Source organism: Vipera ursinii, assembly GCF_947247035.1.
Source record: "Vipera ursinii genome assembly, chromosome: 3".
NCBI classification, from domain to species: Eukaryota; Metazoa; Chordata; class Lepidosauria; order Squamata; family Viperidae; genus Vipera; species Vipera ursinii.
In genome coordinates, this window is record NC_139516.1 from 147,617,020 (window position 1) to 147,638,182 (window position 21,163).

Genomic DNA, 21,163 nt, shown 5'->3' on the forward strand with positions numbered 1-21,163 from the left:
TATAGTATGGCTTTATGTATTATTCGTCTAGATTCTAGAAGGAACCAGTGACTGGTTTTGTTGTTTCACTGTAAAATTGTCAGTTACCAGATATGGGTTGCAAAAGTTGAGACAACCACTGGGTGGCAGAAAAGAGATTTCAAAACTTCCAAATCTGGTTTTACAAACTTCTGTTACTCTTTAATTACCAATTACTCAAATTTTACTTGGACTTTGAAAATAAAACAATGCTATGGTAAGAAACCATAAGGTAATTTAAAAAAATAAGGAACTTTACTTGCAGTAAAACTACATTGCAGATATGCAGCTTTACAAGTGTTACAGTGAATCTCCTCTGCAGGTCATCTATCAAGTTCCACATAAAAACTGCCTCCTAAAATTATGAAACAATTGTTACATAATGAATTGGTTGTGGGTATTACAATAGTGATATGGAAAACGAGATCTAGATCTTGCACAACCAAAACATGTCTCTGCTATTTATTAACTTAGCATGTCTTTTTTTTTCACGCTCAATGCTACACAGTAGGGTCAGGTGTGGAACTTTTCCCAAAGGCATTGGACAAAAAAAAATAGTTAATCATCATCAGCTTATCTCTTTCATCTTTAAAACGAGATGAACGAACAAGGAGCATCTCCATTTGCAATGTTGAAACCTATCCCCTAACAAAGCATTAAAATAAAGGGAGTGTAGCTATTGGACCAACCATTTTAAGAACTTTATAATAAATCAGCACACGTTAAAAACTGAACACTTGATGCCTCTGTGAAAATAAGACAGCTTCTTTTTTTCTTTTTCTCTTTTTTTAATTCTGTAAGTGCTATTCCAAGGTGGCATGCTGGAGCAGTATCCATGCAGTGAGGGTTTCCTGGGCTTCGAAGTTGGCTTTCCTTTTCTTCTGACTTTCACCACACATTGCAGGAGCAGTTGAAACTTTAAATATAAAACCCCGAATGGCTTTGCTTTTTCTAGTAATGGCAGATCCAAGGGACAAATACTTTATGAATGGACATCTAAGTACCTCTGATCGGTTGTTCTGAAAGATCAATCTAGATTTCTTACTTAAATAGACAAGGATATAAAAGGAATACCACTGAACAATTCTGAACAAAACCATAATCATGGACCCAGAAGCGGTTTATGGCTTGTTCTCACTAGGCCTGATTCCAACCGCTACTACAACAATCAATGATATTAAGCAAACCTGCTTCTTTCCTAGTTTGGAATAGAATCACCTCCCCATCCTGCAAAATAAATAAAGGAAGTGGAGGAGAAACAGAACATAGCAAATTTCACATCTCCAAAGGCCCGGGGTTTCCTTCTTTGGCTAAGAAAATGTTGTGTTGTGCTGCTGAGTTACCCGAATGAAGGTTGTCCTTCGACTAAGCTCTTTGAGTTTGGCAGCTCCCACATAGGTACAAGCAGAACGGAGACCACCCAGGATGTCACGGATGGTATCTTCTACATCTCCTCTGTAGGGTACTTCCACTGTTTTGCCCTCTGAAGCTCTGAAAAGGAAAATTAATTTCACTTGCATTGGTGGGCTACCTATTCTGCTATTAAAAGTATTAAAACATACTATTAAAATATGGAGCTATGGTGATGCAGCAGTTAAAGTCCAGTAATGCAGGCAAACTCTGCCCACAGTCTAGAGTTCGATCCTGATGGGGCTGAAGGTTGACTTAGCCTTTCATCCTTCCAAAGCTGATAAAATGAGGACCTAGTTTGTTAGGAGCAATATGCTGACATTGTACAGTACACCCAGACAGGACTGTAAAGCACTATGGGGTGGTATATAAGCCCAAATGCTACTGCTATTTCCCAACAGTGCCTCTTTTATCCAAAGATATATTTGCTTGTATTCCAATCTAAAATAAATCCATCTGGAAAGTCAAAGATGCTGTTTCATTGTTCAACTATAACAGTGATGGCGAACCTTTTAGACACCAAGTGCTCAAAAACCGCCCTTCCCACCCCCTGCGCCCCCACCCTGCCTGCCCGCAGGGGCACCTTCCATCTCCACGGCCTGCCATAGATCTCCCAGACAGCCCTGCAGTGCCACGGTGGCCATGCCCTCCGCCTGTGCCCTGCAGTATCATCTACGCATGATGGGGCGCGAGGGCAGTCTTGTCCCTGCTACCCAGCTGTTATGTCCTTGGCTGTGCTGTTCTGCGCAGGCTGCGCCCAGGGGCAACTCTCCTCTGTGGGGGGGGGGCTGCTGGTGAGGGGGCCATGGGGGGAGGCTGGGGCAACATGCGTGCCATAGGTTCGCTACCACTGCACTGTAAGAATCATTTACATACTAATTGATTAGAGAAATGTGTATATATCCCAAATGTTAATGTTAATTTGCCCCAAATCAACAGATGCCTGCCAGTGGTTTCTCTCTCTCTCTCTCTCTCTCTCTCTCTCTCTCTCTCTCTCTCTCTCTCTCTCTCTCTCACACACACACACACACACACACACACACACACACACATATAAAATAACAGTAGAAAGTCCTATAGTACCTCAATCTTGAGTAGTCATGACCTTAAGTGCTCCTGCTCCACTATTACCTATGGAGCTGCCCACCCTAGAGCCACCAAGCCCAATGAAATCACTCCAACTTTGTTTTAGATTGTGACTACCAATCACACTCCATGTTGTCAGAATCTAATTTTCAGATATCAGGAGAAGGCGTGATGACCTTCTCAGTAAATTTCCAACTGGTGGCTAAGTGTGACTGCACTTCTGCAGCTAGCCAAGCATTTGGCACCTGGGAGTGACTGGGTGATGCTAGTAGTAGTAGCAAATAAATCAAGTCAACCATATAGTTGAAGTTCCCACCCCATTTTTTAAACCTACATTAACCTACATTATGCCAAGACATATAAAAGGGACTTCGATCATGTGATGGCCATCATCTTAATCTCCTCCAAGAATAAAATCTTGCCTGTTTTATTATTTGATTTGATTAGTAAAAACAACCCTTTCAGAAGGAAAGAAGGGAATAAATACTATGTAAAAACTTAGTTAAGCAACAAAATCAACTCTAATCAACACATAAGCTTGGCAACATGCTCTTGTCACAGAACAAGCTCACCTAAAATCCTGGCCAAAGTGCATGGGAGAAAAGCCAGGTCTTTAGAGCTGTATGGACAATCGGTGGAGTCAGGGCCACTCAAATTTCAGGGGAAGCTTATTTCGAAAGACAGGCTCAGGCACAGAAAAGGCCCATTTCCTGAAGTCATCTTGCTTCAAAGAAGGGACTTGGACCATACCCAGGCTGAGTGACCTCAGGGAGAGGAAAAGCCAACAGCAGAATGGTGGTCCTGCAAGTAACCTGCTCCTGTACCGTGCAGGACCTGATAGACGATAACCAGCATCTTAAACTTGGGCACCTACTAAATTCAGGTTCTGCATTCAGCAAAATGCATTACTATCCATACCACTGCATTCTGGACCAGCTACCGCCCCATGTGGAGCACACTGCTGAGGGCTGCATTTCTGTTGGCTGCCAATAACCATATTAACAAAACCAGAGTTTCAAGAAGTGGCCTTGCATGTTATGCTGGAAAGGGAGTGGTACCTGTAATCTGCAACACCACCTGCGTGCTTCTTCATAGCAGTGTCAGAGCTCATTCCATAGAAAAGCTTCACTTTTTTACCATTTTTTTCTACAATATCTCCAGCACATTGGTCATGTCCTGCAAACATGCCCCCCAGCATCACAAAATCAGCACCAGCTCCTGTGAGGGGCACAAAGGAAAAACATGAGGGGTTAAGCCAAAACAAAATAGCATTTGTAGTGTTTAAATACAGGGCTGCATTAATAATTGCAATCTCCTTTTCAATTCCAGTATTTTGTGTGTGTGTTTGTGTGTGTGCGTGTGCATATGTGTGTATATATATACAGGTACTCCTTGACTTACAACCACAAGTCAACCCAAAATTTATGTGGCTAAGCAAAACAGTTGTTAAGCGAGTTCCACCCCATTTTGTGGCTTTTCTTGCCATGATTGTTAAGTGAACTGTTGCAACTGCGAAGTTAGCAACCTGGTTGTTAAGTGAATCTGACTTCCCCGTTAACTTGGCTTGCCGGAAAGTCGCAAAAGCTGACCACATGATGCCAGGGCACTGCAACTGTCATAAATACGAACCAGTTGCCAAGCAACTGAATTTTGATCACGTGACCATGGGGATGCTTACGCAACAGTTGTTAAGTGTGAAAAACCGTCATCAGTTACTTTTTTCAGCACCATTGTAACATAAAAGCTGTCACTAAACAAATGGTTGTTAAGTCAAGGGCTTCCTGTAGTAGATTCATCTTAATGCATTTCCTATATTTCAGCCACAGACAGTACTCACCAAAAGCTTTGGCCACATCTCCTGGACAGCTGCATCCTCCATCCTGAATAAAGGATGGAGAAAAGAGAAAAAGTCAGTATATTCACTTCCATTTGTTACTGTAACACACGGACAGTTTTAGCTGGTGGTTGGAAGAAGTATTCAGCCTAAGCATTTGTAGAAATGAGAACAAGAAAGTGACCGCATCAACCTTTTTTTCCCCCCCTAAAAGGTTTAATTTCAATGCACTAAGCACATTATGAGAGCACAAGACCTCAGGCCTGAAAGCCACCTGGCTGACCCTTGGGCCAGTCATGCGCTCTCAGCCCTAGGAAGGAGATCATGGCAAGCTACTTCCAAAAAAAATCCTTGCCAAGAATATTTCGAGGATTTGTCCAGACAATCACCAGAAGTCAACACTCACTCGAAAGCAATCCTTCAAAAATAAATAAATAAATAAAAATGCAGATTAAAATTCCATTTACTATTTGATCTGACTTCAAAGGATTTGGCAGACTAGAATGCAGATTTCTTAAAAAGTACTGGAAACAGGATTTAGGCATAATTTTACTCCAATCATTAATGAGATATATTTGTCCACACAAGCAGCCAACATCATTACTATTGTGGATATGGATATATATTTTTTCAGAAAAAAAGGACATGGAAGATGCCCACCTTTACCCATTTAATCTCACTAAAATAAAGGAGAATGGCAGGCACTGATGGAGAGTTTTATGTGTCCTAGTATTTTTTGAAAATGTAGTCGCTTTTCAAGGGCACTTCCAGAATATCCATGGACTGACTGGTAAGCTGTTTTTCTTGATTTATTTTGTTGTATGCTGTAAGTCTGATGTTCTCACTACTCTGTAAAAATTAGAAAATGAGGGATGTACTTAAGCACGCCATTCCACCCTTCAGAACGGGCAGAAAGGTATTAAATAGCTTTTTTTTTAAAAAAATGACCTTTGATAACAAAACCGATATAAAACATTGCAAAGTACACTGAAAACATTCACAGATAGGTGAGATGGGAGTGCCTATCTATCTTCCTTTCCTTTGCACCAAGTGTGAATATTTTGTTACTAAACATAGGCACTGAAGAGTGACAACAATAATGCACCCTTTGTGGCATTGTTCTGTAGACCACTTTGTTGGTGCAACTGGTACAAACCGAGGATGAGCTACTGGTTTTCTCTATATGCCAGAATCAATTATAATTAGTGTACGGGTAGTCCTCAACTTATGACTATGAGTTCAAAATTCCTGTCACTAAGCAAGACAGTTAAGTGAGTTGCACCCCGTTTTACAACCTTTTTTGCCAGAGTGGTTAGGCGAATTACTGCATTAAGCAAATCATGCAGTTGTTAAATGAATCTGGCTTCCCCCATTGACTTTGCTTATCAGAAGCTAGCTGGGAACCTTACAAATGGTGATCACATGATCCCAGGACACTGCAACTGTCAAAATTACATGCCAGTTGCCAAGCGCCTGAATTTTGATCTCATGACCACGGGGATGCTGCAACCGTCCTAAAGTGTGAAAGCTGGTCGTAAGTCACTTTTTTCCAGTGCCTTTGTAACCTCAAAGTGTCACTAAACGAATGGTTGTTAAGTCAATGACTACCCTGCAGTTTTTCTAAATACAATATAAGAGGGACAAATAATTAGAAGATTTTAGATCTTCATGAGCAGATTCATGTCTTTGACCCGGGAAGTGGACTTTTAAGCTTATTAAATAAAATAACAAGTAGAAAAGTTAATAAAAATCCAAGAAAAATCTCCATCAATTCCTACTTATGGGGACTTTGCTTCTGGATTCATTGTTTTCATTTATGGGATTTAAGACAGATCCTACTTACAGAAATGATATGTCCTTGCAGTCCGTGAGCGGAGTCTGCACATTCAATTACTGCGCTGAGCTGAGGGTAGCCAACCCCAGTTTTTATCCGAGTAGTGCACACAGAACCTAGGCGTGGAGAACAAACAAAATATGACATCACAGCATCTCGTGATTTAGATGAAAAGTAGCCCTGATCTCTTCAGATAGCTGAATCCCTCTGGAAGCCTTTTCACATAAAAGACATATAATGAAATCATATGCACGAGACAGAATGACAGAGCTATTTACTATGAGAAAGGACACACATCCACAAGAGCCAAAATAATATTTGATAGGATCCATAAAGACTAAAAGATAACATGAATAGAACCAGTAAATATCCCTTTTCTCTTCTTTACTCCTTTCTTTACATGAAACAGGACCAGAGAGCCTTGGGGGCAACAGATCCAAACCTCCATTCAGCTGGGAAATCCACATCCACATTGACATCAATTATTGGTTCCCCGCAAAAGCATGCTTCTCTTGGTGTGTGCGTGTGTGTGTGTGTATCCTCCCCCTTTAAATCCAAACTTCACATCACTGAATTTTGATGGCAAACAGCCAAATTTCAGTGGCATATTTTGATTGCTTTTCACTCAATGTGTTACTTGAGCTTTTAGTATTGTGATTTTGAATGCATTTTTGCATGTCTCTGGAGAGGTTTGAGTCTGACTTTGTCTTTCAGCTCCTTTTTAAGCAATCCCCTAATTTTGGAATAGTTTTCCCTTTTCAAGTCAAATCTGTCATTTGGCAATGATCCAAATACTTCTGCATTAAGGGCTTTGTAGCCACTTTTCAACAATGTGTCTTCAAAAAGAACCCTGGATACTACTCCCTTTTGGGTCAGTTCCATGCCTAACTATTCTAGGACACAAATACTTAGGGCATTTAGATTTTATTTGCTCCAGATCATTATCAAGATGTATATTTTCTCAGACTATAGGACACGACAGCTTTGCTCATTTTTTTCCCCAAAGAGGTTGCAAAATACGTATATAGTCATCATTTCCCTTTGGCGGGAAATGTTACACAAAGCACAAAAATGGAAATTATAACCCAAAGGGATTAAAGGCATAAGATAAGGAAATGTGATTAAAGTGTTCACAGCAACATTTTTCACTCTACCTCTTTTTATATTTGCAAGCCAGCCTGCCAACTTGTCTATTCACACACCAAATCAAATTTTACTTTTTTGTTCTTGTTATTCATTACTCTACATATATGTAGTAAGGATGCAAAGAAAATACTACTGACATAAATGTGTAAGCAATTTTGCATATACCCTGCAACATTATCTTGTGACCTGTATAGTTGTCTTCATTCACATACCCTTCTACCCAGCTTACCTGGTCCAATTCCTACTTTAATAATGTCTGCTCCAGACAGAAGAAGTTCTTCCACCATCTCTCCCGTTACTACATTGCCTGCCTGAAATAGAGCCAAAATCATTGCAAATAATGAATAAATCCACAATGACTGCAGTAGTAAAACAAATATATTTACCTCTCTTCCTTCCTTCTATCCTTCTATTTTTAACCTGCCTTCCAATCTGGGCAGATTACATATACAGCACATTCTCACTTGTATGCAGAAAATTGCCTTATTTTCAAAACCATGATTTCTTTTAAAATTGCAGTGTCATTATCCAAGGCCCTGTTCAGCAATCAGCATCATCCTGGCTGATTTACACCCTAAATTTTCATGTGATCAGCAGGTGTATGACACATCTACTTCCTATCCTGTAAAAACAAATACTTCCATTAAAATAGATGGATTCTTTGCTCTGGCATTAAGCGGACCTTATAATTCCTAAGCCAGATCATTCTGGTAAGTTAATTATCCCCCATGTTCCTAGTATCTCTTATCTGTATTTCTTTAAAATGTTGAAAAAGAAGGGAACATCGTCACAGCCATAACTCTGTAGGTTGCAAATACAAACATTTCTTATAATCCATTTTGTACAATCAACACTTTTATCAATAGAATAAAGAACTTGCTTAATATGGTTAAGAAAGATTAATATCAGAACAGAAACATCAAGGCAAAAATGTGCCCTTTCTGACTGATTTATTCAATGCCATGAAACTCCCATTTTCCAGAAAAACATCTTCTCACCGATAACAATGGTAAAAGCATATGTAAAAGAAAAGCACTTTACTTGATTTGCTCTTGATGAACTTCAGAAAATTGCTCCCCATTAAAAAACAGGTAATATTACTTTCTATTAGCATTTAGTAAGAAGTGTCCACCACTTTATATAATTTTGTCTCTATTTATGCATGTTTTTTTGTTTTGTTTTTTTAACTCATCCTTCCTCCAAGAAACTCAGGATGCTGTATACCTAATAATAATATTGTTACTCACTGGTATTTGGGAAAGCACTGGCCATACTTCTGTGCTCTTACTACTTCCGAATGTTTTTAACAAGCATACAGTGCATGAAACAAAATTGTTTCAAAATGTATTGTATGTATTTATAAAAAATAAATCCTGTACGATAGAGTCAAGTGGAAGATCCCAGGTTCAAATCCCTAGTTCATTCTAAATCTTATTAATGATATAATTGGCATTACAATTTAACACATGATCCCATTAACAAACATGCCAATCTTTGTGTTGTGCTTAGATCTCTATCCAAATCTATCCCATAAGCCCTAAATGTTTTTCTATCCTTTTAAATAAAAAGAGACAAGACCACAAATATAATATTGTGTATTATTGGTTATTCTTTTATTGCACCCATTAGGGTTGTTGTAGATTGGACAGTCTTATGTATTTTAAATAAATAAACAAAACCAAAGATGTGATTATTACTAAAACTCTTATAAATGTGCAAGCATGCAAAGAGTACTATGGAAAGAAGTCCAAACAGGCCTTTTGGTGGCATTCATTCATCCATTTATGAGATAGCTCAAAAGCAAAACGAGTCAGAAGTAATAAAATTGACTCTTCTTCCTGCTGTAGAAATGTCTACCAGCATCAATTAGTGACAATTTTTCCCTTGTTCTAAATACAAATGGAGACATTCCTTAGTGCAAGGAACACTGATGTTTAAGCTGTATCTTAAAATAAGCCATGATCGCACATCAATTTTCTGCCCGCTAACCACTATTCAAACAAGTAGACCATTAATTTAATGGTCTATATCAAGGTTTATCATGCTGCACAAAATGTTAGCTTTTTTAAAAAAAAATCTTGGAATCCCTGATCAAAAGACAAAGCATTAGTGATAGAAAATTGACTGAGATTTTGCTCCCTTTTTTTGTCTCACACAGTAACACGTCAGCTTCTTGGGAACAGTTTGAAACCCTGATCTAGGGTTAATTATCTGCTTTCTAATACAATCACGTCAGAATGGGAAGCTAATTCCACAAAAGAGGACAGAAGGTGGTTATACAATGCCCATTTCTGTTCCATCCCCAAATAAAAAATGTTGGTTTCTTGAAATCCTGCAAATCTTGCGGAATTTTATCAATATCTTGTGAGTGTCAGGAGTCTCTCTTTCTCTCTCTTGTGTAACATTTTCTAAAGTATACTTGAGTGGAATGGAGTGGTGTGAATCATCTCACAATAATATGCTGCAAAGATAGCAATAAAGAGCACTCCATCCCATGGCAGAGAAATTCAAAATCAAACCACTCATCAGTTCTGTTCAATGTTGCCTATATTGGCTGGCTGCAAGTTTTCACACGGGAGTCTATATAGATTAAACCTGGATTTTTTTCCCCCCACATGCTAAATTCATGATTTATTATTTACGGTCTCTTGTTGTTAAGACACAAGGCATTTGCTGGAATCAAGAAACTCTTTTGCCAAATTACAAGCCTATCCATCTCTCAACTTCTCCAACCCCTACCATGATAGTGTGCTTTGGGAACCGGACGTGAACAGCTTTCACAAATTCCACAAAGTGTTCTGAGTAACCATTGGCCACATCCAAGCAGATGTACTTGATAAGGGGTATGGCCTCGATGATACTTATCAGCTTCTCAAAATCAGACAGCCCACTGCCTGAGCTCACTGCTATATGCTGCAAAAAGAAGATGAGAACAATTAAGGTGGTGGTTTTTTTTTACAGAAATGAGGTCAAAAGCATTTCACAGTGCATGGCTTCGCAGAAGAAGCCAAATGGGAAAATGTCAAAGACAATTAAATACATGTATTTTCAGGGTATTTTTTTTCTAGGAACACAGCAAAGCTGCAATATAGGATGAAGTTTTAATACCTGTGAATCATGCACCCCACTACAATTGTTCACTTTTATTTATTGCCATGTATGCTGCATCTCTTTTGTGATTGAAACATAACAGAGCAGCCAAGAACCTCCTTGGTATTTTTAGTATCCTACCTTTTTCCTACCTTTTATGAGTCCATACAATTTGTTAAAGGGAAAGTTCCAAGTTTTAAATAGGAACATAAGAAAAAGGCTTGGCCTGTATCAGACCATTTGGTGCTTTATTTAGTTGAGAGCTGTCTACATTGACTAGTACCAGCTCCGCAGAGTTTGAAACTGGGGTCTTCTCAACTCTATCTGGAGGAGACAGAGACCTTCTACATGTAAAACAAAGCCTATCCCTTCATCCTGGAGAGATTGGTGAACATGCTCTGACGAGCAGCTACAGCATCTGCAAGGAGGAGAAATGGATGCCCTTGGCTAGGATCCGGACATTTTTCTCTTAAACTGAGGTCCCCCTAGTTAACCAAAACCCAATCAAGGGACAGGAACTTAGCCTGTCCAAGGTACTTTTATATTCTCTGGAGTTAGCTTTAACCTACAGGAATATATATGATTTTATAAAGTAATCAAGGTCAATGTGCTCAGATATGACCAATCTGTTCTCTGGTTATATCCATTTTCTGAGCCAGATCTGCTCCATGGTGACATGTCTCTTAGTTACTACGCTTATCTAAGTACTATAATGAGGCTAGTCCACCAAATATGTAGAAAGGTCAACTGGTCTAAAATGATTTGTTCATACAATCAACAGGCTGTGACTCCTATAACGAAACATCTCCTGGACTGTTTCTAGGCAAAATGCAAAGGGCTACGAATCTATAAAGCCTCTATATAACTTTTAACGCCTACATTCTCCCAAATAAGCCGTTTAAGCTTTTTATCCTTCTTCTTTCAACCCCCCCTCCGAGAAGACAAACTCTGTGATTTCACATGCATCTGCATAGCCCATTCCCAAAAATAAAATCAATATTAAAATAAGAAGTTTTCAGATTGAATGCAGTGGGACAAAAGGGGGTGGTTTGAGGTTTGACCTGGAAATTAATGAAAGCCTTTTGCTAATTTATCAGTAGTTTATTTTTAGGAACACTGGTTAGCAAGTCTACCAGTGCAATCTTCTACTATTCTTTTGAAGTATTTGCTTCCTTGCCACTTAGAATATATTGTTATTATTATAAAAATTCTCATTTCTTTCAATTAAATTTACAAATCTAAAACATTTATTTGGGCTTTTCCAACATTGTTTTATACATTGTATAATGTTTTATTTTCTACTTGATCTCAATGTTTTTTGCCTGAATAAAATACTGTGTTTGCAGCTGTTTTCACAGACTACCACTGTTCAATACAGGGAGTGCAGAATTATTAGGCAAGTTGTATTTTTGAGGATTAATTTTATTATTGAACAACAACCATGTTCTCAATGAACCCAAAAAACTCATTAATATCAAAGCTGAATATTTTTGGAAGTAGTTTTTAGTTTGTTTTTAGTTATAGCTATTTTAGGGGGATATCTGTGTGTGCAGGTGACTATTACTGTGCATAATTATTAGGCAACTTAACAAAAAACAAATATATACCCATTTCAATTATTTATTTTTACCAGTGAAACCAATATAACATCTCAACATTCACAAATATACATTTCTGACATTCAAAAACATAACAAAAACAAATCAGTGACCAATATAGCCACCTTTCTTTGCAAGGACACTCAAAAGCCTGCCATCCATGGATTCTGTCAGTGTTTTGATCTGTTTACCATCAACATTGCGTGCAGCAGCAACCACAGCCTCCCAGACACTGTTCAGAGAGGTGTACTGTTTTCCCTCCTTGTAAATCTCACATTTGATGATGGACCACAGGTTCTCAATGGGGTTCAGATCAGGTGAACAAGGAGGCCATGTCATTAGATTTCCTTCTTTTATACCCTTTCTTGCCAGCCACGCTGTGGAGTACTTGGACGCGTGTGATGGAGCATTGTCCTGCATGAAAATCATGTTTTTCTTGAAGGATGCAGACTTCTTCCTGTACCACTGCTTGAAGAAGGTGTCTTCCAGAAACTGGCAGTAGGACTGGGAGTTGAGCTTGACTCCATCCTCAACCCGAAAAGGCCCCACAAGCTCATCTTTGATGATACCAGCCCAAACCAGTACTCCACCTCCACCTTGCTGGCGTCTGAGTCGGACTGGAGCTCTCTGCCCTTTACCAATCCAGCCACGGGCCCATCCATCTGGCCCATCAAGACTCACTCTCATTTCATCAGTCGATAAAACCTTAGAAAAATCAGTCTTGAGATATTTCTTGGCCCAGTCTTGACGTTTCAGCTTGTGTGTCTTGTTCAGTGGTGGTCGTCTTTCAGCCTTTCTTACCTTGGCCATGTCTCTGAGTATTGCACACCTTGTGCTTTTGGGCACTCCAGTGATGTTGCAGCTCTGAAATATGGCCAAACTGGTGGCAAGTGGCATCTTGGCAGCTGCACGCTTGACTTTTCTCAGTTCATGGGCAGTTATTTTGCGCCTTGGTTTCTCCACACGCTTCTTGCGACCCTGTTGACTATTTTGAATGAAACGCTTGATTGTTCGATGATCACGCTTCAGAAGCTTTGCAATTTTAAGAGTGCTGCATCCCTCTGCAAGATATCTCACTATTTTTGACTTTTCTGAGCCTGTCAAGTCCTTCTTTTGACCCATTTTGCCAAAGGAAAGGAAGTTGCCTAATAATTATGCACACCTGATACAGGGTGTTGATGTCATTAGACCACACCCCTTCTCATTACAGAGATGCACATCACCTAATATGCTTAATTGGTAGTAGGCTTTCGAGCCTATACAGCTTGGAGTAAGACAACATGCATAAAGAGGATGATGTGGTCAAAATACTCATTTGCCTAATAATTCTGCACTCCCTGTAAACATTTTCTTATTCATTTTTGTCACCTACCCGTACTTTAATGTACATAGTGTTATCTAACTTTGTCAACAAATCATCTATTGATATCTTTAATAATTTAAACTCAGTTTTTATATTCCATTAATGTTTTGCTGTTCCACACTGTTCAGGCTAGACCTAAATAGTCTTTTTCGGAGTGAATTTACTTGTAAAGAAACATGAAAAGAATTCTACAACATAATAATAATTTTCTAAATGTTCACTTAAACATGCAGACTTCTTTCCAGTATTTTATAATATTACTTTTTATTATATTATATATTGTTCCCTTGATCTTCCAGGATGCATTAGCCAGAATGGTGTAAAATAAAAATGTAATAAAACCAACATGATGCCTGAACACCACAATACCTATAAACACAAGCTCTTCAAGCTCTTTGTCAGTCCCTTTCAGTTTATCTTTACATATTATTTTAATTAAAAGTAATTATCAGCAAGAAGTTGTCATCTGACGAAGAGCTCTTATCTTCTATCATCTAGCTTTTTAAGAATGCCTCAAGGCTTCATTTCAATTCTAAATATATTTTTAGAAAATAAAAATGGCCAATAGCTCTAGTTCACCCATTTGTTTGGAAGCACATGAGCTGTTATGGTAAAGAGTATCCAGTTGTGCTAAATATGACGGTGAGGATAGCCTCATCTGTTTGTGTTCTAGTCTTGTGATTCGTAAGGATCACAGCAGTTGTTTTGTTATTGGGCAGCCTCCCTGCATCCACACAGTCACTCCAATTTCTGCAAGTGCCATTGCACTCATAACACCGGGGCCCTCTAATAAAATACCACGCATCATATAGATCTAATATCTTTTGGAAGCATATGATTTTATAAACCACTCTCTTGCTAACAGGACAGGGCCTATCAGTTTTTCTAATATTTCAGAAAATGCAATCTAATATTTAATTATTAAGTTTATGAAAAAGTACCTCTATGCATTCTGGGTGATCACTTGCAAACAGCTTCCACTGTTCTAGAGAGTAATGTTTGTGTATTGCAGTAAACATGGTGTACTAGAAAAACAAACAAATATGCTATAATTATACTGTTTGATGTAGACACATGCATGCATACAAAACAAAGTTCCATGACGTCATTGTAAATACATGAAGGTTCTTACTTAAACAACAGGAAGGTGTGAAGTTGATACTGAAATAGAAAACAATGCAGAGATCCTAGATTACACATGAAAGACACAACAGTGAGGAGCTAAAACTTTCCCTGAACGCTCCTTCCAAAGTCAGTAGTCCTCCAGATTCAAGAAACTGGCTTTAAATGTAAATCTGGTCTATATGTAATACAACTGCCACAGATTTCCACGACAGGAGACGGCATTATTTATAAATTTTACTTGAATTCAAACATTACAGGACTGGATGCTAAGCCTGCAACCCTTCATAGCAGTTTAGCAATTATATAGTAAATCATTAGAGAAGATGACTCTGACAAACGTGCTTATCTAAGAACTGTTACAAGCTAAGACACAAGCATGAGGTATAGGAAGTATGAAAGAAAAGTTGTTGTGTGAGATAATAAAGCAGAAGAGGTTGTGCATGAGAAAAAGGCATATAAGAGAATTATTATTACAAAATATGAGAAGAAAATACTGTTTAATGGGCATACATTAAAGGAGTGAGGGGATTATTGTTTTTTAATTATTTCATATTGGGTTTTTGTCCTCGTAAGCACCCAGAGTCACTGAGAGTGAGTTGGGTGGTCACATAAATTTTCACAAATAAATAAAGTTGCAAGGAATGGAGCCAAGACAGCAAGAAAGTGGGAACTGGAACTTTTAAGAGAAACATTGAAAAAACTTGATTGCAACAGGAATAGTTTGCTTAATAAATAGATATGGTCAAACAAAAATAAAAGTCAAGAATTAATTGGACTGAATATAAAAGTGAGTAACCAGTAGGCAAGAAGTACACTAAGGTGATCTATTTCCCCACCATCTTGAAGGAGGCGGTGGTGAGACCTCTCCTCAAGAAGCCTGCCTTGGACCCAGCTGTATTGAACAACTTTCGTCCAGTCTCCAACCTTCGCTTTCTTGCGAAGGTTGTCGAGAGTGTGGTGGCGCATCAGCTCCCTCTGGTCCTGGATGAAGCGGATTATCTGGACCCTTACCAATCGGGTTTCAGGCCCGGGCACAGCACGGAGACGGCATTGGTCGCTCTGGTGAATGATCTCTGGAGGGCTCGGGATAGGGGATATTCCTCTGTCCTAGTCCTATTAGACCTCTCGGCGGCTTTCGATACCATCGACCATGGTATCCTGCTGCGGCGTCTCAGGGGACTGGGAGTGGGAGGCACGGTTTTTCAGTGGTTCTCCTCCTATCTCCTGGGACGCTCGCAGTCGGTGTTGGCAGGGGGGCAGAGGTCGACCCCTAGGACTCTCGCTTGTGGAGTTCCTCAGGGGTCGGTCCTCTCGCCTCTCCTGTTCAACATCTATATGAAACCGCTGGGTGAGATCATTCGTGGTTTTGGAGTTGGGTATCATCAATATGCTGATGATACCCAACTTTTTATTTCGACCCCAAACCACCCCAGTGATGCCCTCGCTGTGATGTCCCGTTGCCTGGAGGCGGTTCGGGTCTGGATGGGGAGGAACAGACTTCAACTCAACCCTGACAAGACTGAGTGGCTGTACATTCCGGCTTCCCGGGACACCTGGGATGTTCCATCTCTTTCTATGGGGGGTGAGCTTTTACCCCCTGTGGATAGGGCTCGCAACTTGGGAGTCCTCCTAGATTCACGACTCACTTTGGAGGATCATATAGTGGCCGTGACTAGGGGGGCTTTTGCCCAGGTTCGCCTGGTGCGCCAGTTGCGGCCCTATCTGGACCGGGAGGCCTTATGTACGGTCACTCATGCGCTCGTGACCTCTCGCCTAGACTACTGTAATGCTCTCTACATGGGGCTTCCCTTGAAGACTACTCGGAGGCTCCAACTGGTACAGAATGCGGCCGCGAGAGTTGTCTTGGGAGTTTCCCGGTACTCCCATGTTACACCTTTGCTCCGTGAGCTGCATTGGTTACCAGTTGTCTTCCGGGTAAGGTTCAAGGTTTTGGTTATGATCTTTAAGTTCCTACATGGCATGGGTCCGCGATACCTCGAGGACCACCTGCTGCCGGCGTCGACTCCCCTCCGCCCTGTGCGCGCCCACAGAGAGGGCCTCCTCAGGGTGCCTCCTGTCAAGGAATGTCGACTGGTGGCCCCCAGGGGGAGGGCCTTCTCTGTGGGTGCTCCGGTATTATGGAACCAACTGCCGGTTGAGCTCCGGACGGCATCAGACCTCCGATCCTTCCGTCGCGGGTTGAAGACCCATTTATTTGAACTAGCGGGTCTGGCCTGATGGGGGTACATGGGTTTTTTATAGGCTTGTTTTATTAATCTTGTTTTAACTTGGGCATTGATTTAATTGTCTTTTAATTTTTGTATTGTCATTTATATTTATGCCCTGTGAACCGCCCTGAGTCCCTTTGGGAGAAGGGCGGTATAGAAATCTCAATAAATTAAATTAAATTAAATTAAATTAAATTAAACACAAAACAAATTAAAATGAATGACTCAAAAGAAAAGGAATATTAAGAAAATTGTGTTTGGATAAAGTTGATGACATCCTCAAAAATAGAGATGAAAATAAAAAAAACAATGGATGAAGCAATGGATGAAGCAAAGATCATTTAAAGAAAGATAAAGAGAGGTTATAGTGAATGATTTTTAAAAAAAAATTCAGGACTTTAATTTCTTTTGCTTAGTTTTTTTTTCCCTATGCCTGCGTGTAATTTTCATTATGTATGGTACAGTTATTTAACTTACAACTTTCTTACAAAAATTAGCAGTGTTCAAAACTGGCTATCCCTAATTGGCTAGTGCTTCATATGAGGGTTATAAAATTGACTTTTAGGTAATATGACATTTACCATAGATAGCAGATCATCCCAAGGTGAATGACTTAAATCATTACAATGACTTGAAATTAATTCATATGTTATTTTCATTCCTTTTTTTTTAGGAGAAGAGAATTACAAAACACTTACTTTAGCCATAACTTGTGCCATTTCAAAAGTACCAACAGTGTCCATATTTGCTACAATAATGGGGATGCCTGTATAGGTTTGCTTGGAGTTACGAAAGAAGAAAGTACGTGTAAGATCTACCTGTAAAAACAACACCTTTTTATTTTGGACCTGAAAGCATTTTCATTTTTATCCAGTGACAAAAATGCATTCAATATAGAATTCAGACATAAAGTTAGAAAAATAAAAACACTAAAATAACAGATATTAAATAATTATTTTTCTACATAAATACAGTATCTACAATCTCATAAGTGCTTCAGTGTCCTAAAATGGCAAGGAAGGAGATAGCCAGCCAATTTGTTTCTAACATTGTTAAAGCATCCCATTTAAGCAATAAATTGATCTGGACCATGAGAACAGCCTGAAATTCAAATCAGGTAATTAAACTTGTCAGCAAATATAAATAATGATATCACATGCTCACAAAAAAGGTAAATTTATAATTCAGACATGCTTTCCAATCCATCCAATCCCTGGATGACAAAAGTGAACTGGTTGAAAATATTTTTATTACGCTGTGTTTACTTTTTCATCAGCTACTCAATTGTGGAAAGAACAAAGCAGTGCTTGATTTGGTGTATGAATGGACAAGTTGGAAAACTGGTTTGCAAGTATAAAAAGAGGTAGAGTGAAAAGCGTTTCTGTAAACACTTCAGTTTAATTATATTTCCTTTTCTTACCTTATGCCTTTAATTTCTTTGGCTTACAATTTCCATTTTCTGACTTTGTTGTCAGAAGTTCACAAAAGGGTATCACATGACCCCAGGACACTGCAACCGTCATAAATATGAACCAATTGCTAAGCATCCAAATTTTGATCACATGACCATGGGGAGACTGCAATGGTCGTGTGTAAAAAAAACTGTCTTTTTTTCAGTGATGTTGTAACTTTGAACAGTTACTAAACAAATGGTCTTAAGTTGAGGACTACCTGTAAATATTCAAATGGGAAGGAGATCACCTCACTTATTTGCAAGTTCAGCATCCAAAATACATCCTAAGAACAAGATTGAATTTCATACATATGTCATAATGTTCAGAAATAATCAATAGTCAATAGCTAACATGTTTCCAGAAATAGGACAAAAGCAGCTCAGGTTCAAGGCTGATGGTTATTCTATTCCAATGTTTAAGTGAATCATACAGAATCCAACCAGGCCTACTTTCAAATTCACACACACAAATGGAATCCATATGTGAATTCTACATCGGTCATACTACACCAAAAGAAGTATTTAGTATTATTTTATCCGAAGCCACTGTTAATTTGTTAATCTGCAACCTGCACTTGTGAGTGATGCTCAAGATTATGTGGTGATTAGACTTAAAATTAACACAAATTTATCAAATATGGCCTGGTGGATTGTTATTATTTTTAGCTCTAATCTCCCTCAATTAAAAAGGCTCCAACTCTAGAAGATCTTTCAAAGTCCTTTCCAGATGACAGGAAACTATAATAGGTCATTTTGGATCAAAGCATGCTGGAAATCATATTCCCAAAATACTCATGTTAATTTGTTTCAGAGATATACTGTATTTTAACAATGGCTCCGTAGCAATAACTGTAATTATACAAACCATTTGATTTCAACTTAAAGATATTGCAGTAATCTGCATAATAGAGCGAGAGAGGCCCATCCTACATTTTCATTCACAACCATCCCCTTCATTTTTTTCAGTTCCACAAAACAGAGGTGCTGCAAGAAAATCCAGACTTTCAGTGGGATTCTAACCAAGGATCATCTGGTCTCCAAATTTGTCAGCTCTAAGACTTGTGAACTTCAACTCCAAAGAATTCCCCAGCCAGCATCGCCTTATCTAAATCAGCCTTATCTAAGCCAGCCATGCATGCATGCAGCCCTGAACAGATAGTAATGTGCCCCCACAAGAATGTAAACTTTTAACACTGTGTAATTTATGTACATTAACTATATATTTTATATGCGACCCAGGACAAATCCTCTTCACTCAATGAGGCCCAAGTAAGCCAAAAAAGTTGGACAACCGTGATCTATACTGTGTCCCCCAATCCCAGAGACTTGTTCTTTAAACCTGCTGTGCAAGCCTTTATCTGGGAATGGCCAGTTCCAACTACAGGGACAAAAGGCACAGGGCTTCCAAAATGTCAACGGTGACATTTTGACTTTGTTGATCTTTACCCTTGGGAGAGACGTTGTTTGTGTAAATAGGAATTTTTCAACATCCCTTTGGAGACCAAACGCTAGACAGAACGAAATTAAGGAGAAATGTTGGAAGAGTAAAGGCCAATGCACGAACTGGTTTTCCGCAAAACACAAAAAGATTTCAATTCCATTGCCCAGCTCCCCTCCCTGCGTGCGTCTGACCTGCTGGCCCCAGGAAATCGCCTCTCCAAGCATTACTTCCACTCAAGGAAAGCCAGGCCTCTCTCTCTCTCAGGGAGGGTTTGTAACTTGAATCAGCCTCCCCTCCTCTCCCTTCCTTTCCCCGGCAAAATGATCTGTCATGCCACTTGTTTACCGGCTCCTGTACAAACAGTTCCGAGCAGAATGCAATCCGACTCTAGGTCTCCTTCTGTCGGTCACACACACACGTTCCCCCCCCCCCCAACATCCCTGCTGGCTTCTTGCAAATTTGGAAGCAATTCGATCAAATGCCCCGGTGAGCACTTTCCTAAGGATTCTCCTCTGGATCGCAATCTGCAAAAAGGTGGAAACAAAAAAAGCAAAGCAAAGCAAAGCAGTACCGGTAGCTGCTACAGAGGGCCGAGACCTCACCGGCCGGGTTCCGCATGGAAAGTTCTGAAATCCTTTGACTTCGTATTAAGGACCAAAACAAAAAACAAAAAAACAGAGGCCGAGGCGGCAAGGGCATTAACCCCTTCGCCTGAAATGCAACTAGGAAGAGAAGAGGGGTTGCATCTAATGAAGTCGGACGCCGCATTTTTTAAAGAGGAAGGGAGAGGAAAAGGGGGGGGGGAGAAAGCATGCTCCTTTGGAAATGCCCCCACCTCTGCTCTGCTTCGGAGGCTGCTCCGCTTAGGTCTGAGCAAGACATCCTTAAAGTCCAGTTTAAGATCTGCATCTACTCGGGGCATCTCGCCGGCTCGCCTAGGCGGACGGACGCACGCTCGGGCCGCCTCAGGTTTTCTCGCGGCGGCAGCTGTTCTTCTGAGCCAGGGTCAGGCAGCCCACAAGCCACCCGAGCTGGCCTTCGGGGCCGGCTGAATATTTATAGGGCGTGAAGAAGCGGGAGGCAACGTCCCGGCCCCATCGCTTTATTAGGAGCGGGCTGGCACGGAATGCACATGGCCGCGAGGCGGGTCAGAGGGCCTCGCTCTCCACCGGCGGCTCCTCGCCCGACCTCGTTTTGCCTCTCCCGGGTCGGCACTGCAGCTCCGGCTGGCGCCTGAGTGTTGTTGCGCGCTCCTACAGCAATGCAGCTCGGTAGTGGCCAGCCAGAGACGCTGCTGCACTTAGCAGGAGGAGGAGGAGGAGGAGGAAGCGGCGGTCGTTCCTACAATAACGTAGCGCTGGCACCGGGAAGACGATCGGCGCTGGTTTTCCCGGGAAAGAAGCCGGGCACGCCGGGCTGCAACCGACGCCGCTTCAAATCGGAAGCCTGCGGGAGAATTAAGGGCTGAAGAGGCGGCGGCGGCTCTCTTCAAACCTTCCCCATTTGTGGAGAAATAGCAGGAGCTGCTTCTTCAAAC

At 40.4% G+C, this 21,163-nt stretch overlaps 1 protein-coding gene across 3 annotated transcripts; it reads right to left on the reverse strand.

The window, feature by feature from the left end:
• Positions 1–251: 251 nt before the first annotated feature.
• Positions 252–20,700, reverse strand: GMPR (guanosine monophosphate reductase). Of its 3 annotated transcripts, none has more exons than XM_083360680.1 (9): positions 20,462–20,700; positions 17,431–17,550; positions 14,321–14,404; positions 10,068–10,241; positions 7,558–7,639; positions 6,192–6,298; positions 4,352–4,394; positions 3,573–3,732; positions 252–1,509 (listed from the first exon to the last, which is right to left on the reverse strand). In XM_083360680.1, the coding sequence occupies exons 1-9, from the start codon at positions 20,546–20,548 to the stop codon at positions 1,329–1,331; spliced, it is 1,038 nt and encodes a 345-aa protein (XP_083216806.1). In that variant the 5' UTR covers positions 20,549–20,700; the 3' UTR covers positions 252–1,328. The 3 variants fall into 3 exon arrangements, with proteins under 3 accessions (XP_083216806.1, XP_083216807.1, XP_083216808.1); XM_083360681.1 differs by lacking the exon at positions 20,462–20,700 and adding an exon at positions 19,818–19,865; XM_083360682.1 differs by lacking the exon at positions 10,068–10,241.
• Positions 20,701–21,163: the final 463 nt, after the last annotated feature.

Bases quoted from the DNA above. Each gene is read 5' to 3' on its own strand.
- GMPR (XM_083360680.1), bottom strand. From the start codon at position 20,548: ATGCCCCGAGTAGATGCAGATCTTAAACTGGACTTTAAGGATGTCTTG. The intron at 14,405-17,430 runs GTAAGTGTTTTG...TTGTTTTTCTAG, and splicing joins TGGCACAAGTTATGGCTAAA to TACACCATGTTTACTGCAAT. The intron at 10,242-14,320 runs GTACTTTTTCAT...TTCTTTTTGCAG, and splicing joins ATCACCCAGAATGCATAGAG to CATATAGCAGTGAGCTCAGG.